At 39.2% G+C, this 22,353-nt stretch overlaps 1 protein-coding gene across 1 annotated transcript in view; it reads left to right on the forward strand.

Annotated features, from left to right (window-relative positions):
- Positions 1-2,605: 2,605 nt before the first annotated feature.
- Positions 2,606-22,353, forward strand: part of MDFIC (MyoD family inhibitor domain containing) — a gene marked incomplete at its 3' end in the record, with an annotated part of 49,213 nt that continues 29,465 nt past the window's right edge. Inside the window, exons 1-3 of the mRNA XM_084275701.1 lie at positions 2,606-2,648; positions 2,965-3,120; positions 14,421-14,552. Of these exons, the coding sequence (XP_084131827.1) occupies positions 3,030-3,120; positions 14,421-14,552 (223 nt within the window). The 5' untranslated portion in view covers positions 2,606-2,648; positions 2,965-3,029. The remainder of the gene's footprint in view (positions 2,649-2,964; positions 3,121-14,420; positions 14,553-22,353) is intronic.

Here is a 22,353-nt window from a genome sequence, read left to right on the forward strand (position 1 = left end):
AAGATACAGTGTATCTGATAGTTGTGGCCTACTTGAAAGGCTGTGGATGTTAATCACAGATGGTCAGGGTTGGAAGGGACCTGTGGGTAATGTCTGAACTGCTCACTTCCTGAGATTTTTCAGTAGCATTTTAGAACAATATGTATTTCAAATGAAAGTAATAAAACTATTATTTTAGATGAGCTGTGTATTTGTTAGAATAATGTTGTACTGACAGGAAGTGCTGTATGGTTGGCCACATCTAGACCCATCTTTTTACAACCATTGCAGTCTTTGGTATGTAATGCATTATGTATTGCACAGCATTTTAATGTGCTATTTCACTGAATTGTGCTTTATGTATATAAATTATCTTACCTTTTTAAAATCTGATTTTCCTTAGGGTTATCTCCCACTGCATCTGTTGCAATATGGCAGTATCAGCTGATGGTCCTCTTCCATTAGTTGCTTTAAACATGATGCAGGCTACTACCCAGTCGAACCTTGGCAGGGTGAGCTCACCCCATCATGTTCTTTAAAAAGATAAACTGAGCGTCATGAAGTTTACCATGTGGGTTTCATAGATAAGGTTAAAAGAACCCCAAACGCCAACCCTGGATGGTATCGGCTCTTCGTAAACATTTATTATCCAATGAAATATTTTGAAGGCAGGGTGTGTTTGGCTAAACTGTCGCTCCTCCCACTGTTCTCTCCTATGTTTCCAGTTTCAGAAGGAAAAACACAAGCTTGTACGTTGTGTATGAGTCATACCCTCTCTTCTGCTACTGACTCACTTGGGAGTTTGAGGTAAGTCGCTCTACCTTATGTCTCAATTGCTCTACCCTCAGGAAAGCAAAGAGAGAAGGCACTATGGAAAGTTATGCAATGTTTTCATAGATGAAGTGTAGATATTGAGACCAATATGGTTATTAATATTATGTAGTAAAATAATAAATGTGTGCCTCAAATGGATTTTTTTACATAGCTTCTTCCTCACATAACAATTTTTTCCATTTTGTCATGAGAAAGTTTAAAGAAATATTATATTCTACCAAAGAACATCTGAGGTTACTGAAACGTGTTATAAAATTATTGTACTTCTCAGAGGAAAGTATATGCACCTTTCATTGCACTGTTGTCTTTTGCAACAATAATGACCAATAATAAAGCTATGTGGTAGTGTTCTAAACTGATGTCTTCTGAAATAAGAGAAGGACCAGCAGTGTGTGGAGTCTCACACAGAACTGGCTCCTACTCAGGTACTCACACTTCATCATAGACAGTTTGAATTGCAGGGAAACAGTCAACTTCATGAAGTGAACTCATAATGCCTAAGCATACTCCTTAGCACTTCGGACATCAAAATATGTACCCATCAGTTATAGCCTCTTTTGTTAGGATGTAGATAGTCTATAACATGGCTATTTTGTCTTCCGACTTTTTTTTTCCCCCAAAAGATACTCGGTTGTACACTATAATGAGACATGCTACTAAAGTGTACTTATTAAATCCTAATAGAAAAATCTGCTTTGAAGTTTTAAGGAAGCTTAGACAGGAGCACACTTGGTTACAGAAAGGTGATATACTGTCCATAAGCTTGCACCTTATAGACATGAGCACACAAGAGCAGCGATCGCAGTACTCTGTGGTGTGGGTAAGAGCAGAACATGAGGCTAATGGTCAAATCAATCCATGCCATGGGGAAGAAATGTGTTTCCCGTACAGAGAAAGCAGAGGTAAGGGCACTTGGGAGGTGATAGTGAAGTACTTGGCTCTCTGTGGCTTTGCTTTTGCAAAACACTTGTTCTATCCCATGTGCTCCTCTGAGTAGTTCTGAATTCCTGCGTCAAAGTCCTTTCTTGTAGACATACGTGTGTCTCACCAGTTCAGGTAGGAGAGCGGGTTCGGTTGTGTTAGAACCGATCTGCGAGAGGGGTGGAAAGACCGGGAGGGCAGGCGTGGAGGCCTATGGCACTACACGTGCCCGGTTACCCCGCTTCCGAGGCGCAACCGGTTGAAGGCAAACAATAACCGCAGTGGACAACTTCTGAGCCAGCAGTCGCACCATTCAAAGTGCCCCTGCACCGCTGCCAAGCGCTACAACTGCAAACCCTGTCCAGGCTTGAAAGCATGAAAGCCTCCCTTTCACGTCTACTCGTGGGGTTATTTTCCCCCTTTCCCTTCTTCCCTATTTCTGCTTGATGGGTTTTGGCCTCCTGCGGGAATTGCTGTGGCTGGAGGCCCGGCCCGGGGCGGAGGGTAGCCAGGCGCCCCGCCGGCCGCCCCCCGCGGCCCCGGCCCCGCGCAGCCCAGCCCAGCCCGCGGGCCCGTCTCTGGCGGGCGGTGGGACCTGCACAACGGCCGCCCTGAGCCGCGGCCGCCGCCAGCCGGAGCGGGATGTTTCATCGTCCGGAAATGATGGAGAAGGAGTGACTGTGGCGGCGGGGGGACAGCGGGTGTGAGTGCCAGCGTCTGCGCGCCCCTGCCCGGGGCAGAAGACCCGCGGGCGCGGGGCGGGCGGCGGGGAGAGGCGGAAGCCGCCGGAGGAGACGGAGCGGCGGCAGCGGCGCGGGGAGCGGCTCGGGAAGCTGCGCGGAGCTTCCCGCGGCTGGGGCGCGGGGGCGCGGAGGAGGGCCGTGCGCCGCGGCGGAGCGGGAGGAAATGCGGAGGTAGGGCGCGCCACGCTGCCGGCCGGCTCCGCCGCGGCGGACGGGGGCCCCCCGGCGCCCCACGGCCGTTCCCCCCCCCTCGCCCCCGGGCGCCCCCCGCGGCCGGCCCGGCTCACGGCCTGCGGCCGCCCCCGCCCCACGGCCGCCGCCCCCCAGCCCCGCGGGTGCTCGCCACGGGGGGCGGGCGGCGCGTCCGCCGCCGTGCCGCAAAGTTCCCGCCGCTTCGTTGCTGTCCCTCCCCAGTCCATCGCCCCCGAGCCGTGAGTTTTCTGCATAAAATACATTAACGAGTCCTTTCATTTGCTTGTTCCTTCAGGGTCGCGTGTTAGTTTTGTTGGAGGGGGGTGCAGGCTCTTTATTACTCGGTGAGAGAGCTGGCAGATGTCCCAAGTGAGAGAACCTCTTCCTCCGGGGCCTGAAGGGCCAGAGCAAGCTCCGACTGAAAACAGGTCTTTGATCTCTCTCCCTCGAGGTAAGTTGCTTTAAAGTTTCTCTGTAATTGTTGCGCCTTTTATTTGAATGATACATCTACTGATTTGTTTTGTGGGTTTTAACCCCTCTTCTCTTTCCCCTCCCTCCGACCTCCCCTCTTGGTGTAACTGTAACACTTTCTCTTCCACCTCTTTATTGTTTTAACCAGAATTTCCTATGTTATAAAAAAAAAAAAAAAAAGAAAAGAAGAAAGGTACATTGATGGTGTTCAGTACTTGAAAAACTGCAGTCATTCAGAGGCAGATGCTGCTCCTTAAAAGCCTCCTTGTTTCTCAGCTTTGTGTTTGTGTTTAAAAGCTCTTCCCTGTGAAGTTCCCCTTCCAGGTCTTGCAGTAGACTGAGAAATGTTGATCCAGGGCAGGAACGTTTTTCAGGTTGGCGGTCAATTTGCTGGTGGGGTTTTTTTTGGGTTTTTTTTTTTTTTTCAGAGGTTACTCTGTGATGCTGCAGCTAAAACCAGTTTCTGAGAGTATTACTAACTTGTCTTGTAGCAGCTCTTCACAAGGTTGTTTAAAAGTGCATTCATCTGAAAGGAGAATTCTTTAAGTTAGATGTTACTTGCATTTGGACAGAGTACATTGATATTCTGGTCACCTTCATGTCGGGAAGTTTTACAAGGTGTATTGCAGGTAGTCCTCAAATAGGGAAGTCCTGGTCTGTGAAGATGAGACTCAATTGCTTATTTTCATTTGCAGCTACAGCTTTATTTTCCAGAATTCTGACAGTAGTTTAAAAAGGCTCTGAAGAACAGACAAATAAGCTTGTTCAAAAACTGTAACTTTATTCATAACTGGTTAACTGGAGCAGATCCTGGTAAAGCAGTTGTGCAACCATGGATTAAAGACACAGTCTTGTTTTTGTAACTTGGAAAATCAATAGCTATGTGAAATCAAAGTTGAAGACTCATTTGAGAAACCAGAAAGTATCCGTAGCTAAGTAAAAAATGTTCTGGCAGGGAGACAAATTGGCTTGTACTTATCTTATTGTTGGGTTTTTTTCTTGTGCTAGAGAATGACTCATAACTTCTAAACAGTAAAAATAATAATAAAAAAAGATACAGAAGATCAAGCATGCAGAACTGAACTGTTAGAATCATGGGTGGTTTGTTTTTTTTTTTTTCCAGAAACATCAGTATCTGTGATACATGTTTATTTTCAATGTGTTGTTTCTCTCTGCCATGCGATCAAGTGGCCACACTGGTTAAATTCTTCATGTAGGCCATACATCAAAGTTATTCAAGTTGTAAGTCAAGTGAATTAAGTAGCCTGGAAAGTGTCTAGTTTAACTTGAGGTTTCACTATGACATAAAGTCTTATGTGATTACATTTTGTAAGATTTTCAATGAAAAGTAAGGGAACATACACTGATCTATCCACAAACAAGTTACATGCAGAAAATCTGAATGGCACAATTGCACCTCACAGCTGGTGACGAGTAGGATAATAAAGTTACTTTCTTAGGGATCAGTATGGTGCAAACAAGTGTAATATGTTGATTCAGGTTTGCTTGCTGGCCACACCTTTCAAGGAACACACTCAATTTCAAAGCATATGGATAGTTCACAGAAAAACATGTCTGATTTTTACAGAATGAAGCATTCAAACACATAATTTTTATTCTAGTGAACTTAGATTTAAGGTTAACTGTGGATATTTGTTGCTTTTTTTCTAGTCTAAGTCTGTTGGGGAAATGGGGGTGGAAAGAGGAAGAGGTGAGTTCATAACATTTCCAGTCTATATTCCAGCATTTCTGTTGTCAGCTTTGCAGTGTGTGGTTACAGGGTAAGGTAGTTCAGATATTCCAGGACTGAAGATGTAAGATAACATGCCTGAGACTTTCAACACCCCCTAGTCTTCTTATATTTCCCCTCTCATTCCCCCAAGACATCCAAAAGTACACTGACTTCTGTAGAATTTGGTGATAATTTTAAAAGGTGTGGTTGAAATTGACATTATTTCTTGAAATAGGCAAGAGGTATTTGGAAAAATCTGTGATAATTTGAAATAATGACTACTGAGAATCACCTCATCATATTTATGCGATGGCTTTATAACTTTATAGTTTATACTTGAAATCTGTGTCCACCTAGGAATAAACATTCCTTAATCAGAAAAAATATGGTTTATGTTGTACGTATAATAAAATATTAAGTGAATTCTAGTGATAAAGAATTTTTAATTGGTAATGGCATACTTTAATATGCTGTCTGTATTTGTTTAACTGGTTGATATACCTTACATCCTGAGAACAACCTACCTCTCTTCTGTAGTTCTGTGAGGTATCCCAAAAATATCCAGATCTTCAAAGTGCTCCTTCTCCTAGGTATTTTTCCATAAAAGGAAAATAGAATTCAGCTGCATTTTAAATATTCAAGAAATATCTATCGCACAACCTAAGAAAGTATTACAGAAGTAATAAAGCTTATGCATGTTGCAGGGATATGCATCAGTTGTGAAGATGATGAAAACTGTGGGTTGAGACATAGTTTGGCCTACAGATGTGGCATGCTCTGGCTTATGCAACTTAGAAGAATTTTTGTGTGTTACTTTAACCAACATGGTCTCAACATCTCCCCTGTCACAGTTCTGCCTTGGCAGTTAATTTTTGATTTAATGCATAAATATTTGTGAAATTATTGGACTTTTCTCCTCTACCATTAGTGTGCTAGAGTAAATGAAATCATAGCTGCCTCTTTTGTGGCAGTGTCAGCACTCAATTTCAGTCTTTAAACCTTTATTTATGTTAATAGAGTCTGCTGCTCTAAGGTACAGACAACAGGATGAAAGGTTTAACCTAATTTCTGCAAACATCTAGTTAATTTTTGCCGCATCCTTCCAAAAGTGTAGTTCTAGTCCTGCAGCCTTGTTCCAGACTGGTCATGGTTCTCTTCTCCTGTAGCTCCACAGGCCTTGGAATCAACTTATGACTACTTCTGTGTGTGCGCTGTGTAATGTAGTCAGAGTGAATAGTGCCATGTCTATGCTTGGCCCACTTCAATTTGGCTGTGATCAAGTATTTTCTGCACTGGTGGGTACCAAAATAATGTCCCTAAACAAGGAGTGTGACATTTTATAACCATTAGCCTCTCCACTTTAAGGAAAATCTTTCATACATTAGAAGTACCTGCCACGTTTGTTGCCTGGACTATGGCTAGACTTTTTCCATTGAATCCTCTGCATTTGAATAAACCAGAGAATACAAGAGAGAAAATCATGGAATTGTATTTGGAGAACCAGGCCACATTTTAGAAGATGTATGCCTGTCATCTATAAAGTATTAGGAATGCTTTTACCTTTGCTTGTTAGTAATGTAGTGTAAGAATAACCTAGAATAACAAGTGAATAATACTTAGAATTCTCAATTTAGAAAGAAAATAAATTTTAAAAGTAACACCCCCTCTAATATGAAATTGAGACTCACAACTACAAGAACTTCCTAATAACTCTTCAGAAGATGGAAATCCACTAGAATTTTTATTTTTATGTGGTAGGGGAGGAGAATGGAGAAGTCTGGTGGAAATATAAAAACTTAAATTCTGTAAGTGACCCTTCTCTCCAGTGTAAATCATACTGTTGTTGCTGGATGGAGAATACAATTCAAATTTGCTGTCTGAAGAAACATATTCAGCGACTAATATTTCCATTCAGAAAAGGAAGAAAAAAAAATCATGTGCTCCTCTTCAGTGTGCTTCAAACCCCTTCATGTTTTCTGTGCTTAACTGCTTTCATGATGAGGAGCACTAAAGGAACATGCTGACTAGATGAAATGGGGTGACAGAAGACTCACTGTGGGGAATATCTGGACATTCTTGAAGCAACAAAGATTACTATCACCATAATTGTTGCACATTACTAGAAGTGTCTCAGTGTTATGAGTAATGGGTTTTTATTTTAACGGTTAACCAGTGCACTGAGATTGCTCAAAGTTACCACATGCTTCCTTGGTATTTGTGTTCCCACTTGTGGCCTGACAAGAGTTGAGTGAATCTGTGGTGTTTCATTGCTGTCAGTACCGAAGCATTTATTGAATGTTACTAACATACCTAAAACTTTCATGTGTGTGTAACTCTAGTTTGTCATAAAAATATATTTTTATAAGTGTCTTCCTCTAGTTTGTCAAAAAATGTACTTCTGCTTTCAGTTTCACATGCATGCCGTTCCAAGAAAGTGATTCATATCCACATGGGTGTGATAGGCTTGTATTTCATGGAGTTGACTGTAAAGTCTTGCATCAAACTGTAAATGCTTTTGTTCCATTTCATAGGCTAATTTTATATTAGAATCTTTCTTCTCAAATTCCGTTTCAGGCTTTCAAAAGTTAGACATATCTTTGATTTAAACACGTGGGGTTTTCCCTCCTAGGTGGCATTCAGCAAAGAGTGTGTTATGCTAGTGTTTTGATTTGGATGAGCAATGCAGTTTTGAAATGAATCCACTGTTCGCTCCCATTTTGGTTTGCATTGCTGAGTGATTCTGGGGAGTGACCTGGGCTGGACTCCTTTTGGACAAAATAATCTGGAAGATGCATTGCAGGAATGTACCTAGTGCACTCCAGCCACTAATGAGCCTTCAGTCTTTGGGATTAAATCTGAGAGCGAGTCCAAAGTAGAAAGCCCCTGGAACATGTATAATATGGAATGTGTCTGTAAAATCAACTCAGTCACTCTACAGGCCTACTTCTGTTGGCCCATGCTGTTGCTAAGACAGACGTAGCCACTGATTGTTGCTTAGCTATTACATGAAGCTTGTGTTGTGTACACATGTGAAACATTGCTGGATGAATAACTCAAATTTATAACTGACTGTATGACAACATGACTATTTGTGAAAAGTCCCTTAAGGAATTGTACTTCTTAATGCTTTTAATAGTACAGAGTACCTATTTGCCTCTTGCTATTAGTTTTTAATTTATCATGAGTGAAATTTACTTGGGGTTGTCAGACTTGTAGTATATCCGTAGTTGTTCTGTAGCTTGCACCTGGAAAATTCTTTCTAAGAGCTGTCCTAGAAGTTCAGTTGAATTGCTTTGAGAGACTGATTTTTTAAATTTGTTTTTTGAGGCCATTGAAAGTTACAATGAGACTTTTAAATGAAAGCCACTGAAATGAAATAAAACCAATGTAGTTGTTTTAGCTTGAAAAGAATTTTACAGCTAAACTCCATGGATGTCAACTCCATAAATTGGGAATTATCAATATTAATTAGTTTGTACAACCAGTCATTGATGAAATGAGATGGTTTCAGGCAAAACATGAACTGGAGTAAGCATTCTGAACAGGAACGGCACAGCTGAACTTAGTTGTTATGTGAAATGCCTAAAAGTTTTAGGCATTTCATGAAGTAGCTGGTGGGTGTTACTGTTAATGGTTGCATTGTGAAACCTGGTATTATTGCAGTTCCATTGTGTTATTGCTGTGAACAGTGGAATTTTCAGTAGGAAATAGCATCCTCGGTGGTTCCTTGCCAGGGAGGATATTAATGAACAAAGGAAGTGTTAGAAACACAGTGTTTGCCACATGCTCTCCAATCCCTCCCAACTGCTGTAGGCTTGAGACACAGAACTGCTTTGTTATCTTTCCTTTTGGAAACATTCCTCAACTCTTTTGTTCCTCACAGATCTACTTTTGTGGTGGTGTTTTGGTTTGGTTTGTTGGGTTTTTTCAATTAGGTAATTTCTCATTTCGAAGAACAAAATTATATTCGGAGTGCTCTGAACTGCACATGTGTGTTTAAATCTGTGCCTGCTTGTTCAGGGACAACTCAGGCCTTCCGAGGATTCATCTTTACATCCCAGCAGCTGGGTCAAGTGTAGGTGCCTAAGTAAGCTTTGCTTTGCACTTCTATCATTACTCCACACTTCAGCAGTAAAACTGTTGGGATGTTCCTGTCTCTGCAATTTTTTTTTGGAGGTCCCAGTGACTCCTCTGTTCCAGTCCATTCTGCATCTTCATCTCTCCTTAACAAGAATGATGCACTCAGCCTTCTAGAAGCCTTTCCCAGCAGTTCCTTTTGCTTTCCTTGTTACTTGATGCATTCCACCACGTTGTTGGTGAACAGAAAATGAATGTATCATAGCAACAAAGCCTTTGGTGGTTGCAGAGACAGGATTTTTAACTCGTTCTACATCCTCAGTGCCATTGTGACAATAGATAAACTCTAAACCTGTTTCTCAAGTCCAGTTTGTCATGTTTGCCAGTCAAGTGCTTCTATTGTTCACATGTGCGAAGAGATATATAAGCGTATGTGTCACCTACTGAATAGAAATGAGGTGCCAATCACACTCTTGAGGATGTGCAACCCCATGCACCTGTCAGCATGTTTCCATTTTTATTGTGTGTTCCGGGATCGAATATTCCATAGTTACATTAGAACACAGTGAGGTACATTCCTGCATAAGCTCAAGAGACATCATAGGGTGAGGGAGCAGCTAGAGCCTCAATGTACAAATGGACAAGCACCTGGAGAAGAAAAGGTGTTTATTTGTCAAAGAGCTGAGTTCTCGAGCTTTCTCCTGCAAGTATACATACATTACCTATCTCTTAGGATGGGTTTTACATATTAATGGGATGTCCATCTGATATGTTCAACATTTTCATTGAGGGAGATAAAATAAATGCAGCTCTGTGAAGAAGGGTTCTTTGTTGGGACGTTTTAAAAGTTTTCAGGAATCAGTGTGATCTATAGCCCAGCAACTTTATAAAGACAGAAGACAGGATTGGAAGGGATCTGGATAGATTGCCTTGCCTACCCTTCTTGCCTAATTACATGTGTCTGTCCTGACAGTTAAAACGATTTGCCAAATTTCCTGTTTGATAGGGCTGTTGTAATAGTAACCTTGTTGCTGATGTAGACTGCTGCCACTGTTCCATTGGTGGGGTCTTGTCAAATTATTTGATATAGTGCAAAGAAATGTGTGTTATCATAGGTGCATATTCCAAACCAAAGCAGGATTTAACAGTCAGTGTTACAGTAGTCTCAATGGCAAAAACAAGTTTTGATTCTATGAAATCCATGTATTGCTGTGTAATTTAAAAAAAAATAAAACAAGACTATGGTACAATGAATGTATGTGCTGTAAAAGAGATTTATATATACTTTATTAATTCCAATTAACATAATATTAGGAGTTCACTTTGTTCACTTATTTCAGGACACAGTAATTTTGAGATGTGATTAAAACTTTTTCACTAAGCAGCTTAACAATTGTCTGTAATACACATAGGATATAGCTGTTAACCATCTCAATTCTATTATTTGCTTATGTAAACCTTAAACTTGCATTGATTTCTACACAAGTAGAGTGTGTGCCCATGCTTACCTTCAGGATAAAGCACAGGGTGCCCTGCAGTAGCGTCACTTATGGGGCTCTTCAGCCTAGGGACTGCCATTCATTTAAGGAGAGGTACAGGTTGCTGATCTAGGGACTGAGCTGTGACAAGTAAGAAAACTATGTTCCTTTTGTGACATGCCTAAGAGTAACTTACAGTTTTGAAGAGACCTGGGATTTCTACCTCACAGTGCCAGAGTCAGAACATAATGAGTCTTTTCTTTCCACTATTTGAACCAGTAGGAAGAGCATCTATTTTTCTTCTTGGCTGTTGGTTTTGGAGGTTAGTCACATGGATGTGGAAGGCTGTACTAAGGGAAGCAGAAGCTAATATACCAAGGAAGTTGTTTTTTTTTTTCTTTTTAGCTTAAGCTTGATTAAAAGAGAAGTATTATAAATTTATTTGAAGATGCAGTAGAAAAAAAGCTATGCCTCTCTGTGGCCAAATCCAGCCATTAGTTTTTGTTCCAGCTATAGGCTTTATTAAAACTTCTCTGCCACAAGTATGGCACATCAGAGAAGAATAATTTTTTTGTATTGATTCTTACTGGACTTGTAAATGTATCATCTTTTATAAACTACTCTTATCACTAATCTTATGCACCAAACACAAAAAATGGCAACAACAAAACAGACTCAGGAGTGTTCTTGAGGCTGTCTTCACGTGTGATTGGTTGTAGTAGGTATGTTGTAGTTGCACCTCTAGAATAAAAAAAAAAGTTATGATTTCATCATCAGCTGTTTTTTATAAGGGAATAATAATAAAATTATTTTGTACTAAAAAGGAGAACTGGTACAAATTCAAGAAAAAAAAAAGATCAGGGAACCAGTGTGTCTATTTCCAGCATTCTGATGCATCAGGGTGTATGAAAAAATCTTAAATAAACATAGCTTAAGGTCGACTTTTTGTAAAGCTCTGTTGCACTAAGTCTGGCTGGGACGGAGCTAATTTTCTTTAAGGCAGCACCTCTGGTGCTGTTTGGGATTTGTGACTAAAACAGGGTTGATGATAGTACACCAGTGGTTTGGCTGTCACTAAGCAGCACTTGCACAGTGCCAAGGTCTTCTCTTTTCCCACTCTGCCCCTCCAAAGTGTGGGCTGGGTGTGGGCAAGGGGTTGGGAGGGGACACAAGCCAGACAGATGGTCCAGGTTGACCAGATGGATATTCCACACCATATAATTTGGTAATAAAAACTAAAGAGGGGAGGCTCTGGGGGAGGTAGCCATCACTTAAAGGCTGGCTTGGATATCAGTCCACTGGTGGGAGGTGGTGAGTGGGAGCCTTTTGCATCACTTGTTTTGTGTTTTCTTCCTCTTTCCTTCACTTACTAAAGTATATGGCGACCCATGAGTATTCTCACTTGTACTCTTTCTGTTCTCTCTCCTTGTCCTGCCTGGGGGCTGAGGAGGGAACAAGCGACCGTGTGGTCCTTGGCTGCAGCCCCAGGATCAGTCCATCACACCCCCAGAGCAACGTCTGCCAGGAGATTAGCTTCTCCAGAGGGTAATTCTGGGGTAAAAAGTAATATACTGCATAAGTGTTTAACGGTTTAGGTTTCTGTTACGTATGTTCATGAGGAAGTCTTCATGTGAATTCAACAGATTAAAGAACAGACACTAAATTAAAGTTAGTTGTAAACTTCCTATCAAAATTGTTTGGTATTCAGTTGCAACACTGGGTGGTGGTGGTTTTTTTCCTTTTTGATAGTCCCTCTTCTTATTCACCATCAGCATTATTTACATGGTTTTAACTAGCTGTTTACCATATCCAAGTAGAACAATAAAAGTAAACATGAAAAATGCACATGTAACCTACATAGTATTTAAAAAAAACAAAAAAAACAAAAAAAAAAGAAAAACATAATGAACAGAAAGCAAGCGGAGGAAGGAAAACTAATTCCCTATGTGTAGTGATGACTGATTCTGTTCTGCACTCTCTTCAGATTTCTTAGATAAAAATGTAATCTAGAACACTGAGAGCCCTATAATTTTAACACTTTTTTCTTAGAGCCTTTCACTGTTTACTACCTGCAGTTGTAGGGCTCTGCAAAGTCGTATCCTATGCAAGAAAATTGTGTACAGTAACTCCGCAGTTTCATACTGCTACTGTTGGGTAGATATTGTTGTAATCTTGGTGCTGTTACTGCAGTAAGGTAATTTAAGAGCAAAATGTCTTAAAATAGCTCATTTAAGCTTGCTGTATCTGGAAAGCATAGTGCACAGTGCTTGCATTTCTTTTACGCTAGTTCTCTCCAGGACATTGCTTATTTTCGTTCAGTCTATTTCAGGGCACTTTTCAAACACTTCTGAAACACATTTGCACCTAATACCTGGCTGCACAGGCAAAAACATCATGATTGAACACAGTCCGATTTCTATCTGATAGATGTCAGATAGAAATAAATCTGGGTTGTTTTGTTTTGGTTTTTTTTTTTTTTTTTTTGATAAGATGAGTATCTGGGTGAGATTAAGTCATCAGGGCAAGAAGCAAAACTTACTGAAGTCAGTGAATATCTTCCCAACCACTTCAGTAACTTTATGCCAATCCCAGTGAAACAGTTCATTTCAGGATGGGCTTTAGGAAATATTGACAAGTTGTTGAAGAAACGGTGATGTGAGGGAGGGATGAGAGGTAAGTACCACAGAGGTAGCTGGGTCAGACATTTCAGAGGTAGTAATTAATTGGAGGGAAGCAGCAGTGCTTGAAGGCACATGCTACTATACATACAATATGGCATATATTATTTTGAGTAATGTTCAATGCCTCAGTTTAATAGGGTGGATAACAAAGGCAGAAAGTTAAGATTTAAAATCAAACCACTGTTGGTTACATCAAGAAACTAACCTTTAATATGTCGCTGTAGCAATAAGTGATTTTTCTGTGTCTCAGTTGAAATTACTAGAAGATAGAGTATTACTACATTTCAATAAGTTTACAAACAGGTTCTTGTTTGAAACAAATAAATAGAGCTAACAGACTTTTCAGCAGTTGCTCATTTAGAATTAATGTAAATATTAAATGTACATATGCTCAAAAAAATACTTGAGACTGAAAATATCCCTCGAGTAAGTGACATAAACTGATAATTAGTCACTGTGAATAATGAACAAAATTTTGAAATGTTTCCTCAAATGCTAGTAGGAAAAACCTCTAGCAATCAAGAACAGGAAGATTTGTGTCTGTGACTTTAACTATTAAAACGTTAATGATAGCAAAAATGCTGTCACTTACCTTGGTTTGAGAAGATGCAGGGCTCCATGTGTTACCTGGTGAAAACATCAAAACAAAATCTACTGTCTGGTGAAATAAACTTTAAAACCCCTCAAATAACCTTACCATGGAAATTTCTCTGCATCTTGTATATACCTGGAGAAAAAAAAAAATCCTTTCACTGTAGGCTAAACGTTGACTTTTATTCAGGAATGACTTTTCAATGTCTAGTTTTTTAATGAAAAATAGGTCATTGTGTTATAATAAATTTTTTTGAATTTCTGTATTAAACAGTTTTGAAGTTTCAACAATATTTGTCTGTAATTATGCATTCAGTTGTAAATAATAGAAAACAGACTTTTGTGGAATTTTTTTTGGCTTTTATATGCCAGAGCCACATGTACATGGGGAAAAAATTACAGGTTTTTTGTGTGACAAAGTGATTCAAATTTTTATTGGAAAATTTAGTGGAAGGTAATTAAATATAAACAGACTCAACTGTACTTGTTACAAAAGCTGCCGAGTATTATTTCCCATGATTAAACACAATATGACCAAAAAACTTTAATATAGAGGAATTACTTTGATCTGGACAAGAAACCAAATGAAAATCAGTTTTCTGAGGAAACTAAGACAAGTTATACTTAATGCTCTCTTCTTTTTAATCTTCAAAGATGAGTTTTGCTCACATAGAGGAAAAATACCACAGGAACTAATACCTCAACATTTCTTTTGCCTTAGAAAAAACTGACCAAGAGGATACTGCGGCGGGAGATAAGGACATAAAGCAACCTTCCAGTAACCCAAGTACACAACCAGAGATACAAGACCAGTCCGTCTGGGGAAATCGCCCTGATGGTGACCTCATCAGAAGTAAGTATTTCCAGAACAAATTGCTGCCATTTAGGCTTGATTTCACAGTGTAACGGGATACTACTGCCTGTTGACTCAGTTAAATCTATGTCAGATGCAATCGTGTTGCAACTATAATGCACGTCTACCAAATTTCCTGGAATGACTCCTGTTGGCATGTATAAGCAACGAGTTCAAAGAAAGATGTGATTTGAGTCATGCATGTAGATCTCTGTAGCATCTACATCTTAAAGCCTTAGTGTTATACTCTTCTCTCATCATTCATAATGGGATCTGTATATCACAGTAGCCATGTGAGCTGCAGTATGCAACTGTGCTAGGTGTCATTGCCTTTGATTTCTCAAGTTATGCGTTAAAGTGGCAGAGTAAACTATGCTGTGAGTGGTAGCTTGAATCTTAAAGTAGCTAGTCCTTTCAAAACTAGAAGAATGCACCAAGACAAGGTTTTAGGCCTTGAGTACTATGAATTATGGGGGCTTTAAAATTAGTTTTTACAAGTCCACATTCCTAGTGTGTATCTTGGACACTTTAAAATATAAAAAGGTCTGCAAGATTATTCCCATTTTTCTGTCTTGAAGATCATATGCTGTCCAAAAGATCATCCATAATTGCACCTTCCTGAGGCGAAAATATTTCTGTCAACTGCCAGAGCTGATACTACTTTAAAACTCTGTGAATGCTTGAGTGTTGGTTGCTCAAGGGAGGGGCAGCATGAAAAACTGTTCTCTAATTATAGGATGTATTCAGAAAGCAAATGGACTAAATGCTGAGTGGTGCTCCAGCTCTCTCAGATCGTTGTCTGCCCACACACATCAGGGTCAGTCTGCACTGCACACGTACTACACGATACACAGCAGGGTAAATTCTTATTTCTGAACCTGCTGTTGTCATAACTGGTGATTTTCTCAAGAGTTATCTGGGGTTTTTTTAGGTTTGGGTTTTATTTGTTTGTTTGTTTTTTTAACATTTTACTTGTACAATCAGCTTCTGAAATTTGCGTTAGCATTTGAAGTTCTTTTCAAATCTTTGTTAATCTTTTTTTTATAAAAAATGAATCCTGGTAAATACTTATACCCTTAATAGTTATCTAGATCCTTTACAGGAAACTGGAGTTTAGCATGTCAGATACTTATCTGGCGATTTAAAAATAATTCTGAAAGGGCTATAAAGAGGGAGAATTGTCCCACACAGCTTGACAATTCACTTGATCCAGAAAGATTGTTTTAGACCTAACAGCCCCTGGACAAGCAATTGCTTTGTGCTTGTGTTGAGGACATGGGAATGTGCATATGACATCTGCTTTTGGATTGGCCGTCTCGTTCCCTCTTCCTAGAGGCTTCCTTATTCTTGAACCAGTGGAAAAGCAGATTTATTTCATAGCAGTTAGCATCATCCCTGAACTATGGAGGAAAGGACCAAGGACAGTGAGGTGGTGCTACGTTTCCTCTGATCTGGTCATTTCAAGGACATACTGTGGGGGCTGCACTGGGGAAATGGGAGAGGAAAAGGTAAATTTTTCAATATATAGTAGAAATCGCAGCAGATTGTGCCAATACCTGTCAGATAAGGAAGGGTGAAGAGACTGGAGAGTTACGTGCAGTTACTCATGTCTGTGATGGGAGTGTTATCAGAATCAAAAAAGTGACAGGAAAGAGAGTAAAGATAAGATAAATTTTAAGGTAAGTATGTATCTATATATGTGCTCCAGTGTGCATAGCTGCTTCTCCTGGAGTCACTAGTAATTTTACCTCTGGCTTTGTGAATAGAAAGTTTAGGTGAAAACTGGAAGTTTCTGAAACTCCAAATTGTTACAGATTTTTGAATAGTAGTGGCAAACATGAGACATGTTTGAGTAGTTGCTATGCTGAAATCCTCAATTTGTTTCAAATTCATGTTATTTTCAATCTTTAATGTTCCTACTGCCAAGGTCTTCTAGATGGAATAAGTGAAAATGGTGAAATTAAAGCAGCTTTGGTTTCTTTGGGGTTTTATGTTTGCTTTTTTGGAGTGGGGCTTGTGGGGTGTGTGGTGGCTGTAGCTATGAGTAGGGAAGTCTGTTCTATTAAAAAAAAATTGAGGAACAATACTCTGCTCACAAATACTTCTTGTAGCTTGCAAAAGTTTTACAATTTGATCTACCTAGTAACTAAAGTTTGAAAAATTCAACAGGCAGAACCAAGAGCAGCTTGTTTATCGCAAACATTACTTAGGTATTTAATCTTAAGTAGCAAGTGTTGTAGCTCAGAACATGTGGGATACAATCAGAAACCACTAGACTAAAGTCTGCAGAACATTGCATATTGACAGAAGCTTGAGGTTAGAAATGTTTTGATCATTACGGTCTACTACAAAACTGTTTCTTTAAATTGTTTTAGACAGGGTTTACTTCAATTTTCTCAGGTATTAAGAACTATTTCCCACTCTCCTAATGATTCAGTTTCTTTTTTTCCCATGCAGATTGTTTTCCACCCCCACAGTTGGTACATACTCCGTTTGCGTTAGCCTTAGTTTTCACTTTATAAATGTTTCCAGAATTTAATTTCCAAGGTTCTCCTTGTTTGCAGCTGTTTTATCCTGCTGTTATATGGAAGTAGATTAATCAGTCAGCTTTATTGGCACACCAACAACGAAGTCCAGTGTTAGAGACTCTGTAATGACTTCATTATGTATGATTTCTCATTTGCACTTGTGAACTCAGTTTACCAGGCAACATCAATAAACTAAAATGCTGCTGCTGTTTTCCACAGTAAGATGTTTTCAATTCACTTTGCCCTTGCAGTCCTTTTCTCAAGCCCCCGTTTTAATCTCTAGATGATGAGATTTCCCCCAGATTAGCCCTTTCCCCACCTCCTTTGGGGCATCCCTTTCTCCCCAGAATGAAAACTTTCATAATATCCTGGGCAAATGGCTAATCTTACAGGAAGCTGCACCCAAGGAATTAATTGGTTTTGAGAAGAGCTTGAGAGTCATGATAGAAGAATATTACCTTCCAGAGCAGCTCTGCCTCAGAAGGGTACTGGCATATAAACAGGGGAGAACTAAATAAGAAATGGTTGTATTACCTTTCTGTATTAATTGTTAATGCCCTTGCATAACTGTTACTGGAATACTGCATCCAGTTGTTGGAGAAGGGTCGGGGAGAACCACAAATATCTTAGGAATGACTGGAGTAGTTGAAAACATGCCTTATTGTGGAAAAAATCCTGGAGTTCAATCTGTTTAGTGTTAACAAGGGGAGTGAAGAGGGACTTGCCTAGTCCCTAAGAAGCATGATACCACAACAAGTAGAAATTTGATCAGATGATTCTTCAACCTTCTCAGGCAAAGGGACAACTAGATATAATGCCTGGAGGTTCAGTTAGACTAGACATGAGGTGTACATTTTTAAACAGTATTTGAGAACTGGAAGATCTGCCAATATGTGGTGGTTTTAGGTGTGTTAAATTGGCTTTAGTCTTCACAAGGTGTCCATTACTATCCATAGCCTTCGATTTTAGATCCTGGATAGGAGAGAGTCTCATTTGCAAAGCAGTTCCCCCAAACTGGAATAACTTCTATATTTTTCACCTTGGGTATTGTTCAAAGTAATATTGAGTCCTATTCCTTTCCCTTCACTGGCACACACATATTTTGTATTTCATATCAGGCTGTAGAGGTTCTGCTTTTCAAAAGAGCTTAACCTTAGTATAGTTCCATCTACTTTCCCTTCTTCTTTGTCAGTGCATTCTAAATATCTGCAAACACCTTCTCCTTATTTTCATTGTATGGTGGCCTGTAACGGAGATGTTCTGTTTCTGTTATCATTCACCTTTGACAAGTGAGAAAGAGTGAATGTTAAAACATGCATCAGGGTAACCTGTGGCTATAGGAATGAAGGCATAGGAGTTTTTACTGCTACACATTACCACAATGCTTGGCTTTGTTCTTGGGAAAGGTTGGTTGTGGGTTTTTTTCCATCTTTAAAAAAAACCCCAAGAAACCACCAAGGCTATAAAAGTGAATTTCAGAATATTTAGGCAGAATTTTTAAAGCATGTACAGGTTATCAAAGTGTGCTGTTATGTAGGGGAAGGAATACTTAGGAGGGAAGAAAATGCCAGTCTTGAACACTATTTGCTTGTGAGGATTTAATCTCCTTTCTGGTTCTCAAGCAGGACCTTAGCTATGTGATATTTAAGAAAACAAAAAACATCTACCATAGATTCAAATTGTCATGAATAATTGATTAATAATAATCCAATTCTCAAGATTAAATACCTAAAATATGCCCATGTTTTACAGATAGAAAGGTCATTGCTATCCATCATTTCCTGGCTTCAATTGCCTCTTTCTCCTCCATGAAACACCCTCCTGATAGGAGTGGTTCTTCAGAGAAAGGGATGCTTCATTCAGCAATGTGGGGATAAAACAATTTTGCTTGTTCTTGTGCCTACTGATTTACTGAAATAATTTTGTCATATTTTGTTTGAAATATAAACCTAGATATTATTTATATTTTTGTTTTCTGTATTTTTATGTTGACATTTTTGCTTTACATGATTATCTATTTAATTTCAACATCTGGAGATTCCCTTTTCCTACTAGATAAGTAAGTGGATGATTTTCATAGTTTAAATAATGCAGTTTGGGTTTGGGACTTTTTTCCCCTCAAGAACAAGGTAATCTGCTGTTAGAACTGTTCTTTTTGTTCAAAGTTAATCCAAATATCTTTTCCTGTCTAATTTATAGTGCACAGTCATTTTGTACTTAACTGTAATTTTAAATGACTGTGTTTATTCTGTCTGAAAAATAGTGCAGAGTGCTTGAGGTAACTTAAATGGTTCTCTTCAAAGCTAGGAAGTATGACAGACACAATCTTCTTGTAGTGCAACTGAGTGTGTGAGTACAGAAATCACGCAGAATAGATTAATGGAAATTACTCAAAATATAATGCTGAATCTGAGAGGTGTATTATTTTAGTTAAAGAAGCAATTTGTGTACAGTGTCCTAAATATTCGCTTCATCTGGCTGTGAAAAAAGTGTGAATGAACAAAGCTTTAATCAGTTCAATACTTAAATACAGGAATGCAGTATTTGATACTTAGAATCTTCTTTTTAACAAAAGATAAATCTTTGAGGAGTCTGGACAATAGAAGTAATAGAGGTGTGAAGGTCCTCACAGAGACATCCTCTTCTAGAGAGATTTTCTAATCCTCTCCCTAGCAGACACGTAGCCTGTGTTAGTTCTGTTTTTTCCCTCAAGCTGGCAGATCTCTTACTACTTCTGTTTCAGAAGTCCTCAAAAAACTGCTCTTGTGCCTATATTGAGAAGACTGATGGGTTTTTTTACTTCTTCCCAACCAGTTGTAAGATGGCATGTGTTGTTTAAAAACACACAGGAGGTAGAATGCGATTTATTACAATAGTTTTGTACTGGTTTTGGCTGGGAAAGAATTAGTTTTCTTTATAGAAGCATACTGGGGTTATACCCCAGTGAGCTTTCAGCTCCTAAGTAGTGAAATTTTACTTTGATTATATAACACGGAAAAAAAGTGAAGTATGTTGCACAGCATATTTGGAGTATTCATGCCAGTCAAGATAAAGCATCTCATCAAGGTGGTAGTGAAAATTATGCTGTTTAACAAAATTTTGGAATTTAGTTGGCTTAAAGGCAGGCCAGTGTGCATCAGAAGTACTAGGACCTGTGGATTTACTAGGGCACATGGATTTACATCTACTGATGATGCATCAGTTGAAGCTGAGAAGAAGAATGAATAATAGTGTTCTTGCAGTAGGCTGAGACAAAAAGATGAGGAATCAGAAGCCGTTGCTATCAGGCTACCAGGAAACCAAACAATTTCGGTATTTTAAATAAACTAATCAGAACTTGCAGCTGGTGCACACATACACAACTGGAGATCATGTTCTCTGCTGTTCACCTGAATCTTGATGACTCAGCTGGGGTCGTTCTGATTTCTCTCCTCCTTTTTTTAATGGATAATGATGATGAACTCTTTCTGGTCTCTACCTATAAGACTTGGGCGGAAGGATATGCATTTTCTTACTGACAGTGTATCCCTCTTCTTGCCATTTTGATTTCCCCAAGGAATTTCTGGGTTTGAACCTTTCAGCTGAGACAATTTTACATCCAAGGAATTTCACATCTCATTGTAGCACGACAAAAGTGTTTTCATTTAATTTTCATTTAATCCTCACCTGGCCAGAGAGGCATTTTCACGTAGCTGTATCCTTACATTTACAGTCTTCAGAGTTTAGGTCAGGATCTTTGGTGTTCACAGAAATCACCTGTGGTACAAGCTGGGTATCACTAAAGTTAGTACCTGTGAACTGGGCTCCTGTGGGATGCAGATATTTTCTATGCAGCCTCTCCCCTTAAACTTGGTTGGATATTTTGAAACAATGCAGTTAATGATGGGCTGTAATAGGGGAGGGATTTGTACACTCTGTGGGGAGTTAATGTGGAGAAACAAACTTCTTGCTACTGTTGACCTACTTCACAGAACAGTAATCAAACTTCTGTGAGAACTTTAAACTGCACCAGATGACCATGTGATAGATGCATGTATTCTGCATATCACAAGTAGACAGAATTACCTGGAGCCTTTCATTTTCTGTTTTACCTTACTTTTGACTCTCAGAACATCATCTGAATTTATGGTCTGAGGCTGAGGAAGTTTGGATGGCAGTAATCATCAGTACCAGACAAAGGTGAAATTCTTTAAATAACATGAAGATTACTGTTCTTGCTGTGTTTGAGCCTGAAGTAAATTGTATCTTAATTTCAGAATATTTTCCTTTGTTGTATTGGTACTGTCTCAGAATTAATGTGCTGTTATGCCTAGATGGCAAAGGATATTTATATTTTTTTCCTGATTAGTTCCTCATGTAGGGGAAAAGGTACAATGTGTGTGTAATGGCTCCTTGAAGAGGAAGAGTTATAAAACTCTGACTGCATTCTACATGAAATTTTATACTACAAACCCAGTGAGTCAGTGTGGTTTCAGTCGCCTATTTTCAGTACTAACGGTATTCAGTTAGTTATTTTTAGCAAAGAAAACACCAAATTACCAAGTGCGTGAAAGTATCGTCATGCAAGTTGTACTTTAGGAACCTGTTTTCTGGCAAAAATGTCTTGAACTTAAACTGTGGCAAAAATTCTCTTAGTTTTTCTCTTTTTAAATTTTATTTTATATTTGCTGTAACATGTGTGGAAGTCTTGGAGTGAGTTTATACAGCTGAAAAGTAGTACTGTGTATTATGTGTACATCTAAATTATTAAATTAATTCTTGACAATCTAGAACAACCAGAACAGTTTCAAATCTTTTGAATTTTGTATTTACTGATTAAGAGGGGCTGTTGGTCACAGCAGAATGCTTAGCCAAGTAATTTTGGTTAAACATTTTTTCTTTAAATAGCTATCCAGAGGAAAGAAAGGTCTGAATACAACTTAGTTCTTCTGAATTACGGTAATATCTGAAGTGCAAAAGTAGCCACCCGTTTCTTTCCCAAAGGTGTTTTTGTAAAGGACAGGGAAAACCAGAGGAGACTACAACCTATTTTTGTGGTGGTGGTGGTGTTTTTCAGTTTTCTTTAAAAAAAAACCCAAAAAACAAACCCAAAAACTTAATGATCCAAACCCAAAGGATCCCTCTGAAAAACATTCCGTGGTCACTCAGGCTGTTTCTGATAGCGGTTTTGTTAGCTCATTATCCTGATGGCGGTAGGCCTCCATAAATATTGAGGCTTGATTTAACAGAACGGTGAATTATTTGCCACTTGAGCCTTAACTATTTTGAAATGA

This window comes from Gallinula chloropus (genome assembly GCF_964237585.1).
Source record: "Gallinula chloropus genome assembly, chromosome: 1".
NCBI classification, from domain to species: domain Eukaryota; kingdom Metazoa; phylum Chordata; class Aves; order Gruiformes; family Rallidae; genus Gallinula; species Gallinula chloropus.